General features: G+C 37.0%; 2 protein-coding genes across 2 annotated transcripts in view; both read left to right on the forward strand.

Annotated features, from left to right (window-relative positions):
• Positions 1 to 26,123, forward strand: part of LOC134678543 (protein sickie) — a 199,335-nt gene that overhangs the window by 26,554 nt on the left and 146,658 nt on the right. The gene's annotated exons all lie outside the window — the stretch shown is intronic.
• On the forward strand, positions 2,300 to 2,901 carry LOC134678576 (uncharacterized). The gene has a single exon (XM_063537200.1). It carries the CDS (start codon positions 2,364 to 2,366, stop codon positions 2,862 to 2,864), a length of 501 nt encoding a protein of 166 aa, XP_063393270.1. The 5' UTR covers positions 2,300 to 2,363; the 3' UTR covers positions 2,865 to 2,901.

Genomic DNA, 26,123 nt, shown 5'->3' on the forward strand with positions numbered 1-26,123 from the left:
TAAAGTCGGTTTAAGATAAAGTTCATTAAAGGTCGAAGTGGGCATGGTCCATGATAAACACTGGGTTAAGATATAAAATCCCGTTAGCACGTTAAGGCTCCGAACCATAAAAAGACAATAAGTTTGGCAAACTCAGTAGCCTTACGGAACTGCATAGTCTAAGAGCTAGCTACTAGAAAAATCATCCAGCAATCAAACTTGACAGTTTGTCATACTGTCAACGCCTAGGCGTTTGGCAGCTTACGAGGGTCAGAATGCAGGCCACTTGAAGGACGTTCTAGGTTTGGTGTAGTATTAAGGGGAATTATGTATTTAATTCGAGTACAGCAGTGCTAAGGGTTTCTTTTGGGGGTAACAAGAACTAGGGAGCCTAATATCCAAAATGACAATTGTATATTACGACATATCGACTATCGCACTAATATGGAAGAGTGATAGAGAGACAGATAGCGTTTTGATGTCGTAGCCCAAACGATTGTTATCTTGGCTATTCCCCCAGATGACATTAAACGTTATTCATATTCTTCGCCCGATACTATCGTTTTTAGCAATAATGCATAATATTATTGATTGTAAAGAAAAAAATTAGAACCGGCCCTCTAAAAATAATAAAACAACCTGAATCTGTTAATATGGATATTTTTCACACTTAAGTTTCGTCGTTCTCATTATCCTGTATATCTACCCTTTTTCGGTGCTAGCTCTCCGGCTAGCAGCGGGCCGGTCGCGTGGAGCGCCGTGCGTGCGGCAAACAGGGCTCTTGTAACATGTTTTACTTTCGCTGGAGTTATTGTTGAGTTTCCTTTGTTTGGAATATCCGAGAAAGTTTAATTGGAAATTAATCACAGCGTACAGAAGAGTTCCGGACGTCAAACCTGTAAAAAGTGTACTAGGTACCTACCTACCTACTGCATACAGTAATTTATACATACATATGTATGTATAAATGTTCCATGGATTCCAGAAACAATAAAGCGTCTATATTAATAACACTTTAGGTATATTATTGTATACCTCGTAAGTTAACTGTCGCATTTGATGCAAAGTCTGTAGATAACTACATACTAAAAAGACAAATAAAATTCGTGATCTATATAGGACTTTAAATACATTACTAACTTATTTTTATTCTAATAACTAGTAATATGTACTATGCGGTAAATTTGTAATGCATGGCATCAAAGCACCCAATCGATTACCTACTAGTTAATCAAATGCCAGCATAAAAAAACCGACTTTTATTTATTTCTCAACCAAAATTAAAATACAGGTCTAATATTGACAAGGTGGATGATTCTGCGGGCGGCAGATATTCAGCTCACCAATATGAACCCTGCTTCCTTGTGTTAGAATGTTTGTACCTACATTGTACGAAAATCGCCAGTTTAGTTGTATTTTCTTCTGGGGTCACAGGCGAAATTAAATCATATGCCGTTGTGTTAAGATACCGGTGGGATGCACGGGTCGCTTTGTACGCATAAGCGGGGGCGGCAGTGTGTACTCACGCACAGATCGATAGGGCCCGGCAGAGCCTCCGCGTGAAAATTGCAAAGCGTTGCAGGAAGCGTTTCATTGTTGTATAGAATATCTAGAAGGGAATAGAAAAGCCTTCATTTCAAAGTTTATAGTTATTAACAGCTGCAGCGACACCTATTTATTTTACAGTTAGCATGGAAATTTTGTTTTAGATGTAAATAGTTTTCAGCGTTTAATAATAATAAGTTCCCTCAATTATATCCACGATGTCATTATTTATTTAATAGTTGGTGTACTAAATATAATATAATGTATGTCAATAAATTTAATAATGAAGACTCATCGATTGACGTTGATTCCCGTCGGCTTGCTTAGTTTGGGATAATTAGCTGCTGATCTTACTGCTATCTAAGAAAAGTAATACTACCCGACAAAGAAATTTAATATACATATTACACCTGTGTAACATGAGGAATAAGGATGGGGTGCGGTGGGGTATATATATTATATTGATATCTGCCCATACATACCTAGATCTAGGGCAATTCTTAAGGTAATCAGTTTTATAAATTATGTCTCGCGAGCGCATTTCTAGTGACGTTAATGCTAGGTATTGCTAGTCGTCAGTCAGGTGGGGAAGGATGGGGTATATAGTTTACGAATATCCACCCATTTTACCAATTCCAGGGACCCCTATAGATTTATCCTGCTTGGTTTATTTTTCTTTTATTTTCTTTGTTGTTTCCTTCTTATTTAATAAAGACCTTAACATTAAATTCATACATTTTTAATAAAATGCTATTGGAATCTCTTGTCTTCATTAATTAGGTAAAATGTAATAAATTATACGTGTAAAAAGATTAAATTAAAAATTTGAACGTAATGATATGGCCAGAAAATACATGGAGCGACGATTCTCAAAATCGCAACGAACTACAATTCCGGCCAGTTTTAAAGTTCCCGAACAGTGCGAGTTTTACAACAAAGCAACGCCATTTGTGCAGAGGACGTTGTTGTTTGTGGCGGACGAGCACTCAGGCCCTAAGCCCGGCGCTAGCGAGACAACCGAGCTCGACATACAGAATGCCACCGAGTCGAACGCGTCCACTTCTAAAGCGGCAGAGGAACAAGAAAAATCGCCTAAGAAGAGCTCATTTTTCTTCTCCCCTTCAAAAAGTTGCAAGATTCACGGGCGCAGTTTTTTCCGGCTTCAGACGAGCCCCAAGAAGTCGAAAGCGGAGGCGCCGAGCGACGCAGTTAGCAACGCGGGGGCCGCGGCCGGGGGGCTTATCAGCTACGCCCCTGGATGGTCTCTCAAGGGTGAACATCTCATGAAATGGCAAGCTTCCGGGAAGACCACCGTCGAGGTAATGATTATTGCTTTTTAATGGATCAGATTAAGACTGCAATGTTATCTTATCAAAACAAATAGAATAACTAATACAATGTTTTGAACTAAAACTGTATAAGTACAGTAGAAGAATACAAACGTTATTTTAAAGTAATAACTTTTTCTTTATAATAGTGCCTTGGTACCTTTCAGAATTAAATATTTGCAACACGGAAAAGAAGCAAGGGATGCGGTAAGGGTGGTTGTTTCTCTAGAATAAATGAAAATTTCAATCTAACCGCACCCCCAGGTGACGAGGTGGCTAAAACGTCCCGCTATTCTTTCTGCTTTCTTAGATATGTACTCGTAATTGAGATTCTGTTTTTGTTTATTTATGTTGGTTTATCTATTTGATAATTTTACCCACATTTAAATAACTCACAACCCTTATGAATAGTTTAATTGTCTATTTGTACCTTGTCTATTCTGAACCATAATCGAAATTAATTATAATTGTTTAGTATAATTACAAAAAAATTAGCTGTCAACAACCAAAGTTATCCTGCTGTCATCTTAAAGTGGAAGCAGAATAACACATTGTACAGAACATATATACTACAAGATTTTGAACTATTAATTACCAATATGGGCAATAACAAATAAATATAACCACGTAAAAGTATCAAAACTACCTGTCGACTGTATATCACAGTGGTTAATTGATCGTGGCTTTCAACGGTCCCGTCCCGTCTTGGCCGCAATATTATGACGCGAATTATCTGGCTCACCGCGCGCGACTTTTCCTGCTATTTCCTACTTCCCGCTCACCTAGCGGAAAAGTGTCGAGGAATATATGCTCGACACGTTAAGTATCTGAGTAATGTGAGGGTAATGCTGCGTTACGGGTGCTGTTGGAATCTATTTATGTAGATACGCATGTTTGTGGTTCGATTAGTTCGATAGGAGGACCCGGAACTATGTATGTACATATATCTAATATATCTACATATATACGTATATGGGGGGCAGACAACAGACGGCACAATGCGCCAGCGCGTCCAAACGAGCGGTAATGACAGAGTTCTAATACGCACCTTAATAATGTTTTAAGTTGCTTCTAAAAATGCTCAATTTTATTTATGGTCTAACAGTCTAACTCATCGATTACTTTTTTTGTGAATATAACAATTCCAAAACATGATATCCGCGATCCCGGTTGCACACAGCCATCTCGCGGCATTGATATATTGCAGTGCCCAACGGAATTCACAAAGACCTAGCTTATAAGTTTACCACCTGTACAACTACTTTGTGAATTTGTAATAAAAATAGAGTATTGAGTATTAATATACCTACTCTTATCTACGTACTAACCTATTTCAAGTGGTTACATGTTAGACGTCTGTTGTCAGCAGACCCTGGTCACTTGTGTACCTGCACACGCGAGGGGTACATTACATTACCTACTACACAATGCTGTCCCCACTGTCCCCGGCCGCCGAATCTGAATATTTATGAGGTCGGAATCAAACCCGCACCAGTTTGACGCCTGTCACGCCAACCAGTCCTAAACACACTACAAATGTGGGGTTTTCGTCCTTAAGACGAAACTGGACGACCGCCCGAAACTGCCTTTGCATACAAACGTACCCAGTTCCCATTTTCTTCTCTGGGTATTTACATTATTTACAATATTTTGATTTTTTTTTTTTTGTTATGAATGGGCTTACTCATGGCCACAGACTAGCCGAGGCGTAGACGTGGCCTACGATGGAGCGAGCTCGCCCAGAAGGTGCCTGTTCACTCTTGATTTGAAGGTTGCCGGGTTATAAGAACACGGAAATATAGACGCCGGCAAGGAATTCCATTTCCAATGATTCCAATGATTTCCAATGATTCCAATGATTTCGTTAGATTTTTTTAATTATTATAAGGGCTGGCTCATTCCTAGGCCAAAGAATAGGCATAGCTATTCAGCGTGGGAATGTAGCCAGCCTTATGGGCACACTTCCGCAGGGGACAGATCTGGGGGATCTAAGGTAGGTGGGTAAGTTTTATTTAATTATTTATTTTATTAGTTTTAGTTTTAATTTATTTAGTCTATACTTAATTTTAATAATAGTTTGTATAAGTTTTGTTATTGAATAAATTTTTCTCTTATTATTATAAGAATTAGGAGCTTTTATAATAACGATAACGATATGTACGGAACATCTTGCTTGCTCTAATATGCGAATACAAGCGAGATGCATTGAAAGTAAATTACGCACTCGCTAGCGATCATGTCAGTGTCAAACTTGTGGTAGCCGTAGGTATAGTTTGTAAAACTTATTATATAGCTGGAGCAGCAGTTTCACCTTTTAAAAACAACGGTCTAATAAACATGTAGAGTCTGTGCGGAAAGAGGAGAGTCGTGGAGTGGAATGTATGGGGCTCAATACATTCCACGACTCTTCTCTTTCCGCACAGACTCTATCATCTTAAATAAAAGTTTACTGCAATAAGATATTTGTGCATAAGGGTTATTTGTGTTATTGTTATTTAATTGGTTTTTTGAAATGTACTGTTTGTTACCGAGACCACGTCGTTTATTAGCGCTGAATTGATTGATGACCACCGCATAACTTTATTGGGTAATACTTACTTAAGTACCTACTCAATCGGATTATACTTGTATTTTGTAATACAAATTTTTGGATAAACAATAAATACTGGTATAATTTGGCGATTTTGGGACCTTCACATTCACATCACAGTCTATGGACATCTATGGCACAGTCTATGGCTACTTTTAAAGTTAATACATTTTTAGATTCAATATGAATTCAAATTTAGTACCAAGTTATCCGTCGTGGGTACTGAATACTGATGTTCTATCTATTTCGCACCCCCCATACGAAACGTCTATTTCCGTTTCCTTCATTAGTGAAGTTTACTCATCTCGACGAGGGAAAGAAATAACATTTATATAGAGTTAACAGCCTCCCCTAATAGTGGTTGTCGTATTGTGCCTTTACATCAGCCATGCACCCTTCCCGGCCTGAGCTAGAGTGGTGTGCTAATATTATAGACGAGTAATATGTGGATTGCTTGTGGATTGAAATTTATTGTTGCCATTATATCAGGTATACTTACTTCCTAACGTGAGATTAGGGGTTCTAAACACATTGTAAGATTAATATTTGATTTTGCAAGGTAAGTTTTATTCTTTTCTAGTATTTGTATATTTTTATTATGTAAGTGTTCGAAAAGCGGCTTATAAATCTTATAATTCGTGATCTATAATAGCATACCTACCGATGAAAAAAAAAATCTAGTTGTGTGATTTAAGTCAATCACATTTTTGTTTAATCTTCGTTTCGTCAATTATTAAAGTGCACTAATGTTACGTAAAAGTATTCTTTCTACCAATTAAACATTTAATAAAATCTTCAATACTTACAAATACGCTAATAAGATATAAGAGTACCTAGGTAGAGGGGGTATTCTTTTTATAATTAGGTTTTTATTTTATAGGTAAGTTTATTTTATTTTAGTATTAATTTTAATTTCCTAGGTAATTATTATATATGAGCTGCATGTTATTTTTAATAGAGAGGGGAAGAAGAGGAGGGTAGAAGATAAACTGTCTGCCCCTGACAGCATCTTGACGACCACTTACAAAATCACTCAATTTAACCGAATTGCTTTTAAATCAAAGTTTAATTAAAACTGACATCATGTCCAATGGTTTTAAAAGAAGAATATAATATTTGTCAGTGTTGCATTAAGGTGTTGGACTATTGAGAATATAAATATTGGAAAGTGGAGTAGTCAATTGGCGCACTATTTATATTTGTTATGATTCCTGCTGAGTCGGGACCATTTCGTGACCGTGGTAGTATTACCTGTATAAAAACATTCTATTCTATTCTATTATATTTATGATGTTCATATTTGACTACTTATATGTGATAGCGTAATAATGACAGTGTTTGTCTCTTTCAATTACGTGGTTTTAAAATTGATATTTATTTTGACACGTGGATGAAGGCATCCATGATACGCCTGATGGAGCGGCATCGCGAATACCTAATTACACATCCTTAAATCTAGGATAATTACTGTCAGTCTTTTACATTATTTCCTGCGACCAATGACATTTGTAAAAAGCTTTTTGGCGCATTGGTGACATATATTAGTCGTTACTCTTTTCTCGTATATAATATTAGATACAATTTTTATGGAGATGGAATCGTTAAACCTATTGATGCAGACATACCACTGATTTTATGATATCAAGTACGTAGATTGAGTTTGGTTTTAAACCGTAAAGTTACATTGATTAAGGTTCGTATTAATCTGACGAGACACGCCATGACCGAAATAATGCCACGTCGCATTTATAGGGGGAACAAAGGAGACTTTGTTATTATTGCATTAACGCAAACAAACGGACGAATGGAAATAATGTTATGTTTTCCCATTGTATGTTTAACCTGCTGATAACTGGCGTCCTACTCGTATATAAGCCCTCATTGCAGTTTCGACTCTTCGTCAATATGACAGAGCTAATTTTGTACTGGGAAATTTTGACACCAAGTCGTCAGGGGGATTCCTAATATGGAGCTGCGGAAACCCTTTTCAACAATAGAATATCTTCTTCTTCTACCTAGCGTTATCCCGGTCTTTGCCAGGGTCCGCTTTCCTACTTGCTTTCCTCCACTTTGCGCGATCCTGGGCGTCGTCCCGTGTGAGCCCGTTCTCGCTTATTCAAAAATAGAATATATACCAATATTAATGTTTTTTACAAACTTCGAAATGAAGATTTGTTGGTGCACACAAATGAATGCTGAATGTTCCCATTTATCTCTAAAGTTGCCTGGTCAGTTTCATTGCGTTTTTTTATAAGGAAAAGATCAGAAATACAATATGCTATCCTATACAAAACATTGTCTTTGAAATAATAATATTTTCCCTCATACTTACATATTTAGGTATCAAATCGATAGCTTTTGGGGTTCTATGATTTGCTTTATCCTCATCGTACTAGGTCAGAACTGTAACCTTGCGTAATTTTTTTTTGTAACCTTTGAATAATCTCTTATAATTTAATTTATTATGTTATATTTTTATTGTTGCTCAACGTATAACTAACCAGAGTAGGTACTGTTAGCGTCGCTCAAGCGTCGTGTTTGTTTTGGTCGTCGCGTCCATATATCATCAGCGCAGCCCACTCTCTATTAACAATAATTTCGTTAGCAGTTCGAATAAATCTAAATGAACGCGCGACGATTCGACGGGCGAACGTTTAATTGACGCGCCCGAGTTACTGGACCGTACTGTAACGCGATACGACCGTGTGCCATGTGACTATAGTTAATTAGCAATTTGCATTAATCGCCAGCATTTGTAGATACGGGCAAGATATGTAATAGATATTATCATTGAAACTTGAATAATGACACTGATTGAAACCGATCTAATTTTCCTCCTTGTTCCTACGCGAAGAGCTCTGAGGAAGTCATGGGTAGTACGAGTACTATCCATATAGCAGCAGCAGCAGCAGCAAAGGTTTGGACTAGAAGCCCCTAAACTAAAGAGATGCCTGTTCCCAAAATGTATAAACATTCCTTATTTCTTACGAATATAAATTAAAAAAGAATTCGTTTTTTTAAGAAATTATTGATTCCCTTTTAAATATCACCCCCCGCCCCTTCCTCTTTACACCCTTATGAGATGATTGCAGGGATAAAACCTGTCCGAGGTACTACTTCCCCGGGACTCAAACTACCAGATTTCAACCAAATCAATTCAGCGGTTTAAGCGTTAAGAGTGAAGAGGTAACAGACAGACAGAGACACCCAAACAAAGACTACGCATTTAAGAAATAGTTTTATAAGTAATACGTAAGTTTGTATCATTTGACTCTTATGACTTATGACCCTTGTAAAGTCCTAAATTAATAATTTAGAATAAGATTGACAAGGTGATCTTACCACTTATTCTATAAATCTATGTATACGAATAATTATTTTTACGCAATTTGGATATTTTTGAATTATTTATAATATTCATAACTTTTCTCTTACTGTGTCATTGTGTTATACCTACAAGCCGTTCCGTTTTCCTACTCTTTACAATGCTTAATTTATTTTTCATTTCATTCAATTTAGAACCAACAAAGACTGTATAATCGAGTTGCAGCAATCACAAAGCTATAAATCAAAATAATACGATGCGTTGGAAACAATTAAGGGTCTAAACGGGTGAGGCGGGAAATGGCGCGTTTTGTACGAAAGTGTCGTATTTTAATTAAATTAATGCAAGTGAATTTATGAGCTAGGAATTAACGCACACCTGCCTAGATCGTTGTTATCGCTAATTTACTAACTGTTGCCAAGATTCTAATCAACAAAAATGGGAACAATGCAAGTATACAAGTAGAAAGTAAATAGAGTAAAATCTAGGAATTCTTTCATTCCCTTCACAGCTCAGACTGAATCCACTGCAGTTTTATTTGATCAACGAATAATGCTCTAGCATTTTTATTTCCTTTTTACTGTCTCCTTTACCTACTCCTTTATGTCCTACTAGTGTTTAACAAAAAGTTTGAGTTCCACGACCTTATGGTAAGCCTTTACTCAGCCATCTTTCATGGTGTTGCCTTCGGCTCTGTGTACGTTTCCTAAATGTCAGGAATACCAAATAAATATCTCACGTACGGGACATACTTAATAATATGTATATTTAAAAAAAAAAAACATTTGAAGTGTGACATTGAATTTTTACTCATCTTAACATGATATTTTAGCATAAATACCCAGTTCAGATTCAAAGCACGATGGGCAACGGTAAGCCAATTAAACTGGCTTAAAACGTAATGAACCGTTAATGACACGCGCGGAGCATACAAACGTAAGCGAACCTTAGTCCAGTCAACCAAAGTACCCCATGTATTTCCATAAAATAAAGAGCAGAAAAAAAATATTTGTAGTGTGATAGCCAATATATAATATTAAACGGTTATATTTGTTTATTTCTACCAATAACTTTATTTTAGCGAGATTCACGGCTAGACTAGTATTACAGTACCTAAAGTATACATATGTATGGGTTAATATGGCTGACCGCTGCGGCCTGCGCGATATAGATCTTAAAAAATTGTATATCAAGTATGCAATGTTTGCAATATAACTCGTCTTAAATTTTATGTTCTATAATATTTATCTCGGTAGATATAAATGTCATTGGCGCTATAGAACCTTTATATTCGCAAAAAACTGATTCTTGTGACATTTCACTCTGACAACTTTTATAACGCCATAATCAAAGTGTATACGAATTTCAGTTTATTATATCTCTCATTCTGAGGTTTTTAATAAGTAAATGAAATCAGTCAAATGCCCACTCAATGAGCCTGTCAATACCAAAGGTTTACAATGGTAATTTTTCCTCGGCAAATTGTTTTATGGCTCCTCTACACGATGGGCCTGCGCCGGCCACTGCAAGGGACGCATTTATGCGCTAGAGGGAGCATGTGATATTGCTATCTCATTCTACCGCATGGCTGCGTCCCTTGGAGTGGCCTGCGCTGGCCCAACGTGTAGAGGAGCCATTAGGTAGATGGTCTTCAAAGACGCGTCCAGTATGAATAGGAATCAGAGCGTGCCAGAGTCGATGAAGAGTGACGCGGGGTCCGCGCTCCGGGCGACAATATTGACAGTACTTAAACAGCGGTCTTAACTTCGCTACTGTTGACAGTTTTATTAGCCCTCGTTTAGGATTATTGAAGCAAGTGTATATGATAATAACGTGTAGTTGAAGAAATCATTAAACAGTATACGGGTAGAAAAAAAAGTAGACTCTTCTTTTCCCGAAAACTAACGTAGCTGGAATCTTATTTAAATCTAGTTAGGTACACCAACGAAATTCGCTCCTGGTTCTCAGTAATCGGGGTATTTGATCATTTGTTTTACGTCATAACAATGCCTCTTTATATGACATATAACAAACAGAGTTATTAAAAATTGGTGTTGGTTATTGAACTAGCTAGCTCGCCCACATACATTTCTTTTCTGCAATTCAAGGAAGTCCTTTTAACCCTTTATAAGGCATAAGGGTGCCAGAAATTATGCAAAATTGAACCCTATTACTTTGAAATAAAGTGCAAAATCAGGTGGGAAATATATTCCCTCTGCCTTATAAAGGCTTAAAACGAAAATTCTCACTAAACCTAATGTTAGCGTTTCCTGGATCATATCCGACATTTTATAGTGAAAGGTCGTTCCCGAAAGCTTACATTTCTGCCACGACATTTTCAATCGAAGGCGGAACCTACGCTACGCCTCAATTAGCGTAGGTTTAAAATATTAAATACCTATCCGAAGTTTTGTGAAGTTAGAAACGTTACTAAACTAAAATACCAAGTATTAAATTATTACTCTCTTCTTCCTCGCGTTATCCCGGCATTTTGCCACGGCTCACATAGGAGCCAGGGGTCCGCTTAAAGTATTAAATTATTACGTTATGTATAATTTAAATATCGATGTATTATTAATTGTTACGGTTTTATAACAGTATACAGGGTGCTTTCTGTAACAGAAGCAATAAATTAAACTAAAGGCTGTACTCCTCAAACTAACCAACATTTGTTCAGCAACTTTTAAAAATTATGAATCCTTTAGACTTCCTCTTTTTCATACAAAATAAATATTGCCTTCAATGTACGCTGACAACAGTGTGTTTGACGTTACTTGTCACGCTTTTAACATAACGAAATTTGCAATACATTGCGTCTTAGAATAAACTTTAAAGTGTAATAAAAATCAAACCATGAGTTATTTTCAAAAGTTGCTGAACAAATGTTGGTCGGTTTGAGGAGTACAGCCTACAGTGTAATGTATTGCTCCTGTTACAGAAAACACACTGTATACACCTGTAGATGGCAGTGCGACAGGACAGTTAAATCAGGCTCGGTGTTGAGTCAGGCGGTGACTCACCGGCCGCTAGTCTGCTGACTAGTCTATTTAAGAGCCATCCTCGTTTTCGGAAGCGGCAGTTCAAATTTCTACCGTCCACCAACATGTACCTAAACCTAAAGATTATTTTTAAATAAGTTTAATCTACACATATAGACCCGCTCTATATTCATTTTATATATAAACACGAGCGTGAAGTATGTTTTTAACAACGATTTTTTCGTGAAATGTAAAGTAGACATATTGAATTACGAAGGGACTGTTGAATATTTCTCGGTTGAATATTTTTTGGTAAATTTTACCCGGTGCGCAGCGCTGTAAAATTCTATCCAGGCTTTTATAAAAGTGCTCCTGGCTCGGATCCTTATTTTGCTAGAGTATAAGCTGGCTCTCGAAAAAAGTGACCATCGTGAAAAAGAAATTACTTTGTCGCTCGGTAGTAAAAACACCTGCCATAAGATTGCCATTGAGCAAATCAAGAACTTCTTAAAAATAAACAACTACTAAATATGCAGACATTTGGAAAAGTTTAAATTAAAATAATTGGCAAGGTGCTACAATACTAGGTACGTACTACGTATATCTGCTAGTTACAATATCTCTTCAAATAAATCCAAAGTGCAAATGATGTGCTTCGCATATAGTTAATTAACAAAACAAAGAAAACAGGATGTATTGTAAGTTTCGTGTTTCGTCCGGACAAACATTAGTTTAGTTCTGTACTGTACCCTTACCACGAGTTACTGACAGTGTCAACACTTACAGACGTAGACACGCAACTTATTATGCATCTCGCTCGTACATGACGTATTAGTGCGTGCGAGATGTATAGAAAATAAATTACGTAGACGTTAGGGTATATGTTAGTGTTGACACTGACAGTGAATCATGGTACGGGGTACTGGTCTGCCGACAAGTGTTTGTTTTGGGCAGCGCCGGCTGAAACGTCCCCGGACCCGGACCATTACAAACTATTACAATGTTATCTTTCATATCCCAGCTTCAGCTAAGAATATACTTATATTAAGTAACATATCGTAGTATCTACCAAGGTCCTAAATTATATAACTAAGAGCTTGTTTAATTCTATATGTACTCAAAAATTTGTAATTTTATTTACATATTTGGTAGGTGCATTTATCAGTAACGTGATAATCTAAACATTAAAATTAGTAGAATAAATTATCTTATATATTAATGTTTATAACCAGCATATGGTAGCCTAATTTCATATTGGGTCGGCCTAAACATCCCAATTACATCTACATTATGCAATGCAACAAGCAACATCAAAATAAACAAGTAGCTCGTAAATGTCTATTTATTCAACGTACTTTCTGGTTCACGTGTGTAATTGCAAATCAACGTTGTTGCATTGATAATAAAGTACACATTTGCAGATATCATATCAGTGAGAAACGATGATGCTAAAGTAAAATATCGTAAAAATATGTTACATACGCGATTGCTGCGAGCTTCAATCGCGAGCGACCAACGACTATAAAGTCAGAATTTATTATAAAAAGTTGCCCATTATTACTAAAACAGCAGTAAAAAAGAAATAAGACCGATCTATTTATATTCGTAATACAAGTTTCGAAAACGGTTTTGATCGTTTAAACTTTTAAAGAGCTATCTCTTCTATTGATATCGTTTATTATTATTGTTATTTAAGGTGTGTTCGGGTAATCTGCATCACTCTATTTCCGAATAGGCGATAATTCGATAAATCGCGCATACCTAATTCCGTCATATTAGAAACCATGAATATTCGAAATTCCGAGACATTTGGAGTTTCGGAGATGATTCGGACACATCTCGTTATTTTTCTTTATTATTTAAGTTATAGATTCTCCTTGCAGCTTTTGATTCATTTCGTAAAATCGTTTTAAGGAACATTAAGTTTATGTATGTACACTATAATGTAAATCGACAAAAATACCACATTTAAGGTGCCCACAAATTACCTGTCCGTTAAACACAAAAGGACAGTTACAAACAACCGACAGGCTAATATCGTAAGGCGAACTGGTAATCTGTAGGCCCCTTTATAGTTCGTTTTTTTAGCATTAAGAACTCCACATAAGCAAGCGTGCAGTTTTTATCAGGCTCTTTAATTGTTAATAATTATTGAATTATCTGATGTAACATGTCAATACATGTAATTTACTTCAAATTGTTACCGCTAAAAGTGCCGGATTTGGAACCACAAGCTTACTTCTGCGGAGTTCATTCTAATGCTAAAACGGACTGTAGAAAAATCAAAAAAATAACCATTCAAGCATCAAGACATGTCCGTTAAGTTTCGCGTAGTCATAGGGCGGAGAAACAAGCGGTGGCAAACCGTTCATTGATGTGGGGCGGCGTCGGGCGGTCGCGGCCGCGGCGGAGCGCTCCGAAATAGCCAGCCGGCGGCGCGCTTCCTGTCTCACCTGTGCCGTGCCCGTGCCTGAGGGCTTACCGCGAACCACGTTCGACGTGTTGCCTCTCTATCGCACTTGTAAATTTGTCCTTAAGGTTGACAGGGAGACAACACTTCGAACGTGGTTCGCGGTAGGCCCTCTGTTGCCCGTACCGGCCATATGGGACACGTTGCACCAACAAATTACTTATGATATCTAAATATATATATGTCGGCGGCCGATCGTAAGACAGGCATATCGTGAAATTCCTAGGCATATCGTGAAACGTAAAAATCTTTGGCACGTTCCCTGGGTCGACGGAGCTGGGTCCGCTTAGCGAAGCGGGGCTCCTATTTCTGGGTAGATTGCCCTTCGGGCATCTGAAGCAACCTAACGAGCCTACCCTACCTATATATTGGTTTAATGTGATTATCGTCAAAACTTTACACAGGAACATTACGATCTGCCTGATCTTACGATCGGCCGCCGACATATATATTGCATTATCATCATCATCAAGAACTGTCCATGGTATGCAAACAAATACCTCTTGATAATACATTTTTTATAGATGAAAATTGGTTGACCAGTTTGATGACTAAGTACGGACAAAATTATACACACGGGGTTCTATTTATGTCACTTCTTGGCTTGAATCGGGGGTATTAAACGTTATACTCGTAATATAATTTTAGTAATAAAAACCATTGCCGAATGTTTCGCAAATTATATGATGCCAAAACTGTTGAAGCACATTAAAGCAATTAGCAATTAAATGTCATTTTATCATTTATGAAGTGTGTCATATTTGTTAGCCTATAATAAATGATTAAACGAACCGTATTTACATTCTAGCACTAGAGGGCTTCTATGATACACGTTACATGTGTTACATGATATGAATTAAAAAAATAAAACGACACTGATATCATACTGATCCCACTGTCACGATTCCAAAACGAGTGTTATAATGATAAAATGGTATTCATAGGTTTTTTGTGGCCTGAGATGATAAGTCACGTCCCCCTTTATCCCTCACACAAAAGGTCTAAATACGTCGGTAGGTCAAGTGTCGGTTTCCCGGACGTTAGGCTTCGCGTCCGTACAGTAACAAAAGACCTGAGGTTTAGGGATCCGTATGAAGCGTTTTCGTTAATACATTTTTTGCGTGGTTGCATCGTTGTATTGTAATGTTATTGATACTTACTTACGTCTTTGAGTACAGCTTATGCTAATAAGCTGAAGTCTATATTTGTATATAAGCACTATAATAGGTATAATGTTCTGGATCCTTCAAACTAATGAAAAGTAATGTTGAAAAATTTACGACATTGGCGAATTGTATAAATTTTGCTGCGCGAATTGCATTTGATTAACCCATGCCATCCACTCAAATTGTTGTTAATGAGAAGGAAGCCTTTGTATCTACAACGTGCAACTAGACTAGTGGGGATCCACATATTCGGTATCGTGATCTGATTAGGATAAAGCAGAAGAACAATTTTTCGATGCGAAAAAATTTTGGCGTTGTATGGAGGGAGGCGGCCTGCCTTGGACTCGTCCAAAAAAGGTTTGATTCAATTTTTTTGTACTTTCTTCTAATCAGAATAGGTTAGGTTTTTTTACAGACAAATTATTTCAATGAAATTAAGCAAGTATGCATATGGTCAGATTTGATTAAATATAGACAAGTATTTTATCTACCTCCGTAGGGTCGTTATTGGTTTCCAAGACCTATGAGTAAGTATGTGTTACCACCTAGAAAGTGCCTGCCACTAGGGTTGATACTTATTTAAAGTTCAACTTGAACGTGAAAACCCTGGATTAAATGGCAAGCGAGGCTTCCGTTTTCTACCTCGTATTTCGTCTCCAAACTGTAAACTTGCCTTATTAACATACCTACATATGCAAACAATATTTTGAACCCTTTGGCTTGGACCACTTACGCTCGATCTTGCCTCTTTAGGTACCTAAGGGTTAGTTAAGGCTGCTGCTAGCTCACGGGAGCAAGACCAATTAATAGAACAGTGTAACTAAAAGCATACTTAATTAATATTTTTTTTGCAGTATCCATTTCTTAAAATCTGTGCATGGTCAAAGTATCAATCGGTAGTAAAATGATAATTACTTTATGATTAATATTTTGAATGAGGATCGTAATCACACGCGTGCCATATCCTACCACACAACGTACACCTTCAAAATGTCATGAATAAGTTACGAAATTCCCCGTTCCTTTGATTTCGGCTTAATATTTTTATTTTGTTTGTCACAGTACACGCTTTTAGGTCGTCCGTCGTCTCTCTCTAATGTCGAGAGCTTTCGTAGATGGAGCGCTTTCGACAAAGCTCTGTTAGTCAGAGAGGCGCTCGCGCACCGGCCACGCGCGTGTCGGTCAGCGCGCTGCGCGCTGTCATGTCGCCGGGCTAAATCTGTCGCGTGTCACGCCGTCTGCGACACGATACGTGTGACAATTTGCGATAGAAGTATACAAGTGTGACTTTTCAGCATGTTTTTTTTATTTCTGAGCACGATTGTTAATTTAACCTCAAATGTTGTTTATATACAGCGAGTTACGATAATATCGTGCGTTTGTTGTTTATGTTTATAGTGACGTTTACTTGCGAAATGTTTCGCCTTCACATGTTTACTAAATTAAACGAATGATAATCGCAAAAAGTAAATTACAATACGTGGCCGAGGTAGGTCGCCCCGCGAGTGCACACCGCTTAAGATTTATCACTACACCTCATTCGCTTTTTTGCATCAGTTTCGGATGTTTTTATTCGAAGGGCAATCCAACGGTACCAGTACAATTACCTCACGAATTGAGAACAATGTTACAATTACCGTTCCCTTATGACTCGGATCGTTAGTTGGTCTATTGAGTTTCAATTACAAAGGCTTCGGTTAATTTGTTTTATACAGAGATGCGCTTTTGTTTTGGAACCAAGGCCAAAGGGATCATTTTGATTAATATCGCTTTATCAAAACCCTCGGTTATTGCATTTTTTACTTACGTTATTCACTACGTTTTGAATACAATTCACACAGTAAAAAAAACTTTAAATTGTACCTACACACATAGATAAAAGACCTAAATTTTCTCGGTTTTTGTTTCCGTTTCTAACTTACCTGAAAATAGTATAAAGATATCCTATTTTGTACTGTTTTCACTTAAATAACATATGTAACTTATGTAGGCACTTAAGTATGTATACCTTTTTCTATTAACTATTTAGGTGCGATGTTCTGATAGATAGACGTTACCTTTTTGAGTAAATGACCTTTGCATACTTATTATTTACCTAGGTATTTTTTATTATTTTATGTAAGTAATGTGTTTTTAATGATTAAACAGAAGTAGTTGTCAATATGAATTAATTTACTTACTACTACTGTTCTGTGCTACTGTCATACCTACTATGCAAGAGCGGCTTTAGCGAACTTTTCTCTACCAATAACCTAGACTTAATGTACACATGCTTAGGTATATGTATAGTCAGAGTTTGTAACATATAAGTAGATAGCTTTTTTACCAAATCATTATCGGATTAAATTTATCGCATCATGTTAAAAAAAACTGGCCACAAAAACAACTTCGGTGGTGCCGAAAGAATTGGTACTTATCTTGCTACCTATTTTAGAATATCCACGCATAATGTTAAAAGTAGGTAAGTACCTATATTGTCTCACGGCAGAGTAAAATGATATATTTATGTCGGGGGCGTATATTTAATCCTGAGCGTAGTGAGGGATCAAGTGTTAATGGTGGAATTAATGTTGTTACCATGTGACATGTATACTGCTTTTCACATCACCTATTAGGAACTTATTGTTTCATAATATTATGTATTTTCGCAATAATATGTCTCAAAATAGAAAAGTGCTACTTTGATCCCTTCTAGCAGGGAACAAAATATTATTTCTTACTAACAGTAAGATGATTATTGTTGAATCCATTCGGTCGTTTGACTTTTATGATGTGCAGTCGCCAGCAGAAATATCGCAGCGGCCGAAAAATATCTGCACACCCATTTAACGCTTTGACAAGAGATGTATGTTCAGTTATTTTTGAGCACCTCGGCCGCTCCGATACATCTGATGGCGACTTACCACGTATTCTAAATCAGTGATAGCTGTTCGAACTAATCAGTAGGTATAAATCAATCTAACCACTCCTCTAATGTTCTCAGTAAGTACATGACCGGCTGTGTTGCGGCATCATTATATACCGATATACCGATACAATGTCTGTGTGCGTGTTGTATAATTTTAATAATGATTGATATCAGCGGCCAGCTTCTCAGACACGCCCTTTCCCAACAATAGATGTGCTAAAATTATTTATTTCCGTTAAACGAGTTGTAATTTATTACCATATAATATATATAGTTATAAGTCATATACCTACCTAATGGAATAAGTCTCATACTGATATAATTGAATCATTTGAACGTAGTTGGGTCATTCTACTTTTTACTGCAGGTTTATACGATATCAAACATTCTTGAAATTTTAATATTCGTAATACGTTTTAACTTACACTAGCTGCCTACTAAAAAATGTTAAGCACAGAATAGGCTTCAATATTATAACCTGGAGTATGCAAATATACAGCTATGTTGACCGTCCAAGTTCTTTTACTCATAATGATAACTTTGTTATATCTACTTTATAAAAAATATAATAATAGATAAAGTATTTTTTCGCCTTTGTAACTAGGTATCGTTAGTGCAGCATTAAAATGCTTTATATAGAAATACAATTTAAAAATTACACAGTTTACAAATATATAAATCGAATACTTTCTTCTGGGGATACAAAAATCTGCAATAAAAAGTAGAATGACCAGTTAGCTTTTATGCAATAAATACGTGTCAGTATGTTTGAGAGTATTGTTTCTATTTTTGGCGATAGCAATTTACTAAGCCATATAGCGCAGATAGTTTGTTCACTAGCCAGTTCAGTAAGTACAACCATAACTAGGTATGCGTACCGATTATTTGACCGCCCATCTTCGAAAAATCAGAAAACATTGGTTTGCCATGACTTCCTCCTATTCGACGAACATTACTCGTATCAGGTCTCAGTAGCTGTTGAAAAGCACGTCTATAGTACAAACCCACGGTCGCCCACGCAGTGCAACTACGTGATGCACCGAAGCTATCAAGCGGCCCACTTTGTTGGTATACCACAGAAAATACGTACTTAATACGTATACCTATCGACTTTTTCGGCTTCTTGACTTGAGATACTCGTGTTAGTCGCTATATTGCTCCCATATTTCAAGTTAATGTTGTCAATATATTATTGAAACGATTTTGATAACCTACTTACTTATTACCTAGATAAATACAAATTTATAATTAGCTAATATCCGAGACTTTAAATTGTATGTATTTAACTGAATGTTTTAATTTGGCATTATTTTGGCTACCTATTTCTACGTGTATTGACAGTTCTGTTTTTACCTAGACATTTGGAACCCATTTATACTTACACATTGTCGTCAATTGTACAGAGAATCATACATAATCCACAGCAGCCTCTGGTAAATGGTACATCTGAGAAATCAAATAAAACAAGAGCTGGATATATACACCAGCATACACCTGCCATTCCCTGCTTGAATGAATATTCTTACACATATATTATGTCTTGTCCTACCGATGGAACCTGTAAAAGATTCAGGATCATAAACAGACTTTGGTTCCAAGTGGTTATTCCTGTATTGCCCACATTGTTGAAAAAGGCTAGAATAATATCGGGGGCGATTTTGGCTAGTTAAGTTACTGCTAGAAATTAGAGCTCAGTGCTTAAGTTTTGGGGTCTGAAGGCACCAGTTTTGTTTTTCTGTGTAGGTATTCGATACACAAAGATACGCCATCCATGGTACTTAAACTACGGTACGCACGTTGTTCTTACTACCTAAGGTAAACGTACTAGTGCTCGACACGCTAGTGCCCAATAGATGACACCTTGCACCTTGCTGTTACCTCTACTGACAATGACTTAAATTTCAAGATGACATGTATTGGGACCGCGTCGAGCATCAGTACGTTTACCTTATAATTGTCTCTACTCTAGCCTTTGCCCTGTTATAATCGTTGTTTATTTCGTGCAACTCGCATTGGCGCCTATCTCGGTGCCACATAAATCCTTTTACGGTAGCCGCGTTATCTTCAACTCTTTTAACGGATGTTTTGTTTCACATTGTGCTTTAAATGGCCGTGTTTTATGATTATGTCACACAAGTTCGTTGCTCCGGCGCACCTTCCGCGTGGCTATTTATACGCGGTGTGTCGAACTTTTGACAAGCGTGTAAATAAATATCTGAGTCGGATGTTGAGGAGCGCGCGCGCAGCCGCCCGCCGCCGCCGCGGCCCACTTAGCCACCGTAACACTAACACCATCAACCTATATTGCACAACATTTACTACCAATACATCGCCCTTTTCATTGATCTAATATCGATTACGTGCATAAAGATGCTTGGTAGTATAATGTTTTTAACTAATTGAAAACATTGAACTACATACCTGTTTCGAATAGGTATATATCGAACATTTTATATTGTAACTAATGAGTTGTTCATTTGGGATTCATTTATTTACATACCAAGGGTCGGATAGTCACAAACCGTCTGTTACGGTTAAAGCGCTCGCTAAATTTGATTGTATGGGAACTTCCATAGATCTCTGCTGCGTGACGTTGATCAGTCTGTTGACAGTATAACTGTGATTGGTGCAATTGGCTCCTATTACCAATATGAAGAATCAGTTGATAATATACATTTTCGATAGTGTAAATATGGTAGGATATAAAAGTTTATTTACCTAAAATCAGTCATGATGGCCAGTTCGTTTATAAAGGGATTTAAAAGCTGACATGAATATTATAAAAGTACTTGCACTTACTTGTGCTTTACAAAATATGTTCTTACCTAAGTGTTAGAATAAGGCACATGTGACCTGTTTTAAAGGAAACTTAGGAAAAAATATTGTAAGGTTCGTATGTATTTGACCTCAGGCCCTTACATGCATAAAGACAAAAGTATTAGTAAGCCCTCCCACTGAACGGTTCTTAGTCATTGTCTCAAGTTAGCCGTATTGGTACTATGTATTTCATTTCAATATAATCGTTCAATAGCGCCTACACCTCAACTTTGTTATGTAGATATTGTCGATATGTACCTACATCTATGTGTAACTTTGTTATGTAGATACATCGATACGGCACAGCTCAGTGCAACAATGTTGTTCTTTATAAATCCTGCAACGGAACGTTTGAAGAAATAATGAATCACATTTATAAGCTGAGCCAAAATAAATATACTCAAGAGCAATTAAAAAGGGAACTTTGCAAGGATAATTCATAGCTTATGTTATGACTCTTATGAGTAAATATATAATATAGGCACACTTGGCTTGGCTCCCGTCGATGCATAAATTATTCATGTGGTTTTGAATTTGTTGACAATATAATCCTGAACCCAGGTATGTCCGGGGTCCGGGTATGTCCTTAAACTACGTCCAAGACCACCGGTGGACGGGCAGCAGCGTCCCTCAAATTCGGTGTACTCGACTGCGATCGCCAACCCGCCTGCCAAGCGTGGCAGACGATACTATTTGATTTCGTGTTTTTTCTCATTCACTAATTATATATTATACAAACAGGACAAACATTAAAATAATTTGTTTTGATAATTTTGTTGATGTAACGCGTAGCTCCATTGTCATGTAGAGAGGTTCAATGATAGAGCAGTTATTTGGAGTTATAGCCGATTTATGAAGTATTCAGTCATAATCAAACATATTTGTACAGGATGCTCATTATCGGACTAAGTACGCAATCTCCGAATCATCTTCAAATAATGCTTAGCAAACTTCTAATGTAAATACATAATATATGTGTATCTGCGGATGCCTATCCTTGTTTCGTGCAATAAAGCACTTTGCGTCGATATATCTGACGGTGACTGAACTTCGTACGATGGCAAAGAGCTCTCGAATTTATCGGTAAAGTCACGACGTCATTCAAAGATCATACGTTCTGTTTCTGTGAACCGGCAATGCCTATATCAAAATTGGGTTGAAAACTCAGTGGGTATTAACATATTATTACTCACTCTTCTAGTACTGAGAGAGACTGGTCTATTATTGGTTTTCAATAACTGACTCAGATTTGACTGATACCCATACTAGCTTTACATTTATATGTCTGATATTACTGTAAACGTTTAAAAATACAGTTCGTATAGTTTGAACACATACTAAGCTTTCCTTGGTTTAGCCAGTCTCGCCAGGGCCGCGTGGGATGTGGCGCCGATCGCTAGAGTAAATATTCCTGGAAGAGTTTATTTCACTACACACGCATCCATTCATTCATGAACCGTGACACACGTACCGAATACTTACGTGTCACCCGTGTATCTATTTACTAACTGATCGTGGCGGCTCAACCCAAGCTGGTTGGTCTGACGCATTGTGGCGACGCATCTCCATGCAGAACGAGCTGAGGAAGAAAAATACGGGCGGATTATTCTTATATATGAGGGCGAATGTTTTGTTGACAGTAGCTTATGCTCGTAATCTAACTCATCTATTAATAAAACTATATTAGGTCTAATTTAACTGGATTAAATTAATATCTTAATCAGAGATAAACGTCATTATTCATATGAACTTGGAAATAATAATACCCAATTTTGATAGGTTAAATCAACACTTGATGCTCAGAAATTATATTATCTATATATAGAAATCATACTTACAGCTTCGCTTTAACAGGTGTTTATAAAAACTAATTTATTGCCTAATTGGCAATGGAGGCTATAATTATAATTAAGAGTGAGTTGGCGGTACTGTAGCAGCATGATACCCACGTGTATAAGAGCCCCCCGCTCCATCCAAGGCTCTACAGATGACGTCACCAGGCAAACGCGTTCTATTGTTCAGGTAACATGCTCCTTTCACTTTAATTTTGAATATTTATGTATCGACTAGAATAATTTCTTACTTCATTAATATTTTGAATTTTCATACAGGGAGAAATTATAACCACCTTTATACATTGCGTAGTGACTTTATAGGTCATACAGTGAACAACTTTTACTACGGGATCTACGCAGAAATCGCGAAAAAAAATTTTGCTGTCCCATAGAAATCAGCTTCATCACATCAGCCGGAATGTATGAAACAGCCAAAAAGTTTTCGCGGTTTCGGCATTGGCCCCATAGATAATAGAAGTTGTTCAGTACGACCTATTAAGTCACTACCTACAGTATGAACACTGGTTAAAATTTCACCCTGTAATGTACCTATGTACTTTCTTACCATAGAAGTGTACTAAAATCTTATATTGTTTTACCAAGCTCTACTATTGCATAATGCATAGTTTACGTTTTTTTGTTAATAATAAAGATAATAAATCAGACTTACCTACTATTATAAATATACAGGGTGATTCATGAGACGTGAGCAGGACTAATCCTGCGCATTCAGTAACTGATAATTGATCGATCACCGTCGTATTTAGGTGAAACAACCACACTTTTTCCTATTTTTAACTTTTTGGCGAGGGCAAATTTAATTCTCTACAATCATGGTCACCCTACAAGACCTAATTAATAAACATAAAACCTCTTTAACCGTAATGACAGCATTATGATTACGAAGAAAATAAACTGTCAAACGTGAGTGAGATACGAGTTTTCAAAAGTAACCAGACCGTGATGACATTCAATTTGACACAGAATATCGGTAGTTTAGTATTCTAATTGTAGGGTAACCATGCATGTCGTAAATAAATTAATAACTTTTTTTTCAACACGACTACAAAATTAACGTTAACCTCACTAATACTGATACGAAACAATTGCTTATAATTTACGAAATACGCAGTGTTAATCCTGCTCATGTCTGCTGAATCACCCTGTATATAAAAGCTAATAATCCAAAAATATACTTAGCTAAGATTAAATATAATGTATTATTTTGATGGCAACGTTATATTTTCAATTCCTATACATACCTATATCAGGAATCAGGATATCTTAAAAACGCCACTCATTTGTTTGTCACTTCATATAAAATGTGATAATTTATTTGATTGTATTTATAGACATTGCGTTAAAATTGATTCAATGTCAGACAGTTATCTACACGCTGATTAGAGCCAAGACATGCCAATTCTGAGACGCAATTGAATTGTTAGCCTCGGGTCCCCTGCGCGGGCGCAGGCGCTCCTGGCGCAGCTTGGTGTTCCCATAGCTTAGCAACTACAGGCGAGCGAATATTTCAGACACGCCCAGAGAGGGCATCAATTGCGCTGGTTTGCTATTCTAAAAAACCGTTGTGTAGGCCCTAGATGTATAAGATTTACATGTTTCAAAAAAATGTGGCGGATAGATATCCGATAAGCTCATTTCTGTAGGTACTTAGTACATCTCGAAGGCACAATGGGCTGGTTGTATCAAACCGTACAAAAATACTTATGTTGTGCCGCACAGTGCCGCACGCTGGTGGCCATAAATAATGTAGAAACTACATTAAGACGGGTCTTAACGTAGATTCGGCATTATTTACCACATTTAGTTTAGTTACATACTCGTATACCTACAAATGCCTTATCATGGTGATTTTATCAAAAAGGTTGCAAATAGGGAATGCTCCCGGTACTGAGTATGTATGGTGAGAACCGGTACTGTATTTGTATAGAAAACCAGTACCGAGAGCACTCCCTAGTTGCAAACTCCAGCTCTATAGGATGTTCAAGAGAGTCGGATCAAGTTTGCAATGGTCCTGTCAAAGTCGGTGTAGAGTGAGCATAAACGGACTCTTGAACTGCGATACGTTTTTCTGATTGGTTGTCTTGAGGCGGGAGCTTGGTGAGCAATGGCAACAGCAGCCCTGGAACTAGCCGCCGGCCCGAGTCCCGCCCAGCGTTATTAAAAGCCAAGCGACCTCATTCTACTTCCGTACTTAACGCTTTTAGGCTGCTACCTAGCACAAGAGTTTGACGGAAATCTACCTATATTTACTAATAGTTTGCTTCGCCACAGATTTAAGCCAATAACATTTTAAAATAATGTAAATAATCAAACTACGGGTACAAACTTTAATATTTATAGAAACATACGTACTAGCTATTGGTAGAACGATCGTGTCAGATAGTTTTTGTTTTAAAGGGACCCACTGATTATCAGTCCGCCTCCGACTCCGACTGACCGTCAGTGGGCCCCTTAAGATCAAAATGAAACAGTATGAGATTCAATAATTAAAAAAAAACATGGACATGTGTCAGTGCAGAATGCTCGTCGTTACGAACAAATTCAAATGATTACTTAATTCAGGAAATATAAATACCTATCTACCTAAGTCGTGAGCGTGACATATCAATCAAATCTAACAGATAATTTATAAAGGCGTCAAATCTTTCGACATCGCACAATATTCACACTAAAATCTGTATACCTACATATACCTAAATCGTGCTGCAATTGCATATAAAATATTTTAAAATTTACAGCTAAAAGTTTGAGTATTACTATTTTAGGGTTCCGTGCCCAAAGGGTAAAAACGGTACCTTAACGGTATTACTAAGAGTCCGGCCGTCTGTATATCTGTTACCAGGCTGTATCATTGTTTATCGTGCCAATCTACAATCACAAAGGTCCTTAATACACCTTAAATACCTACCTTTAATTTATTTTTCGTGGATTACAAAAATTTACGTTGGTAAGCATTTCGCGAAAATAAAATGTAAATATGTTAATTCATACAGCTTTCATTTCAGGTGTACAAAGTTTAGATGCCCTAATCGACATAAAATGATTTGGCTTTTTACTTTTATAAATGAATCTTGTTTTTTTTTTTACTAAAAAGTTAACCCGGTGTCTAGAGTTGCATTTATTTTTTATTGGTGTATACTACTTGTCTATCGTATGTTGGT

Source organism: Cydia fagiglandana, chromosome Z (assembly GCF_963556715.1).
Source record: "Cydia fagiglandana chromosome Z, ilCydFagi1.1, whole genome shotgun sequence".
In the NCBI taxonomy this organism is placed as follows: domain Eukaryota; kingdom Metazoa; phylum Arthropoda; class Insecta; order Lepidoptera; family Tortricidae; genus Cydia; species Cydia fagiglandana.

Coding starts and splice junctions, on each gene's coding strand:
- LOC134678576 (XM_063537200.1), top strand. CDS start 2,364: ATGGCCAGAAAATACATGGAGCGACGATTCTCAAAATCGCAACGAACT.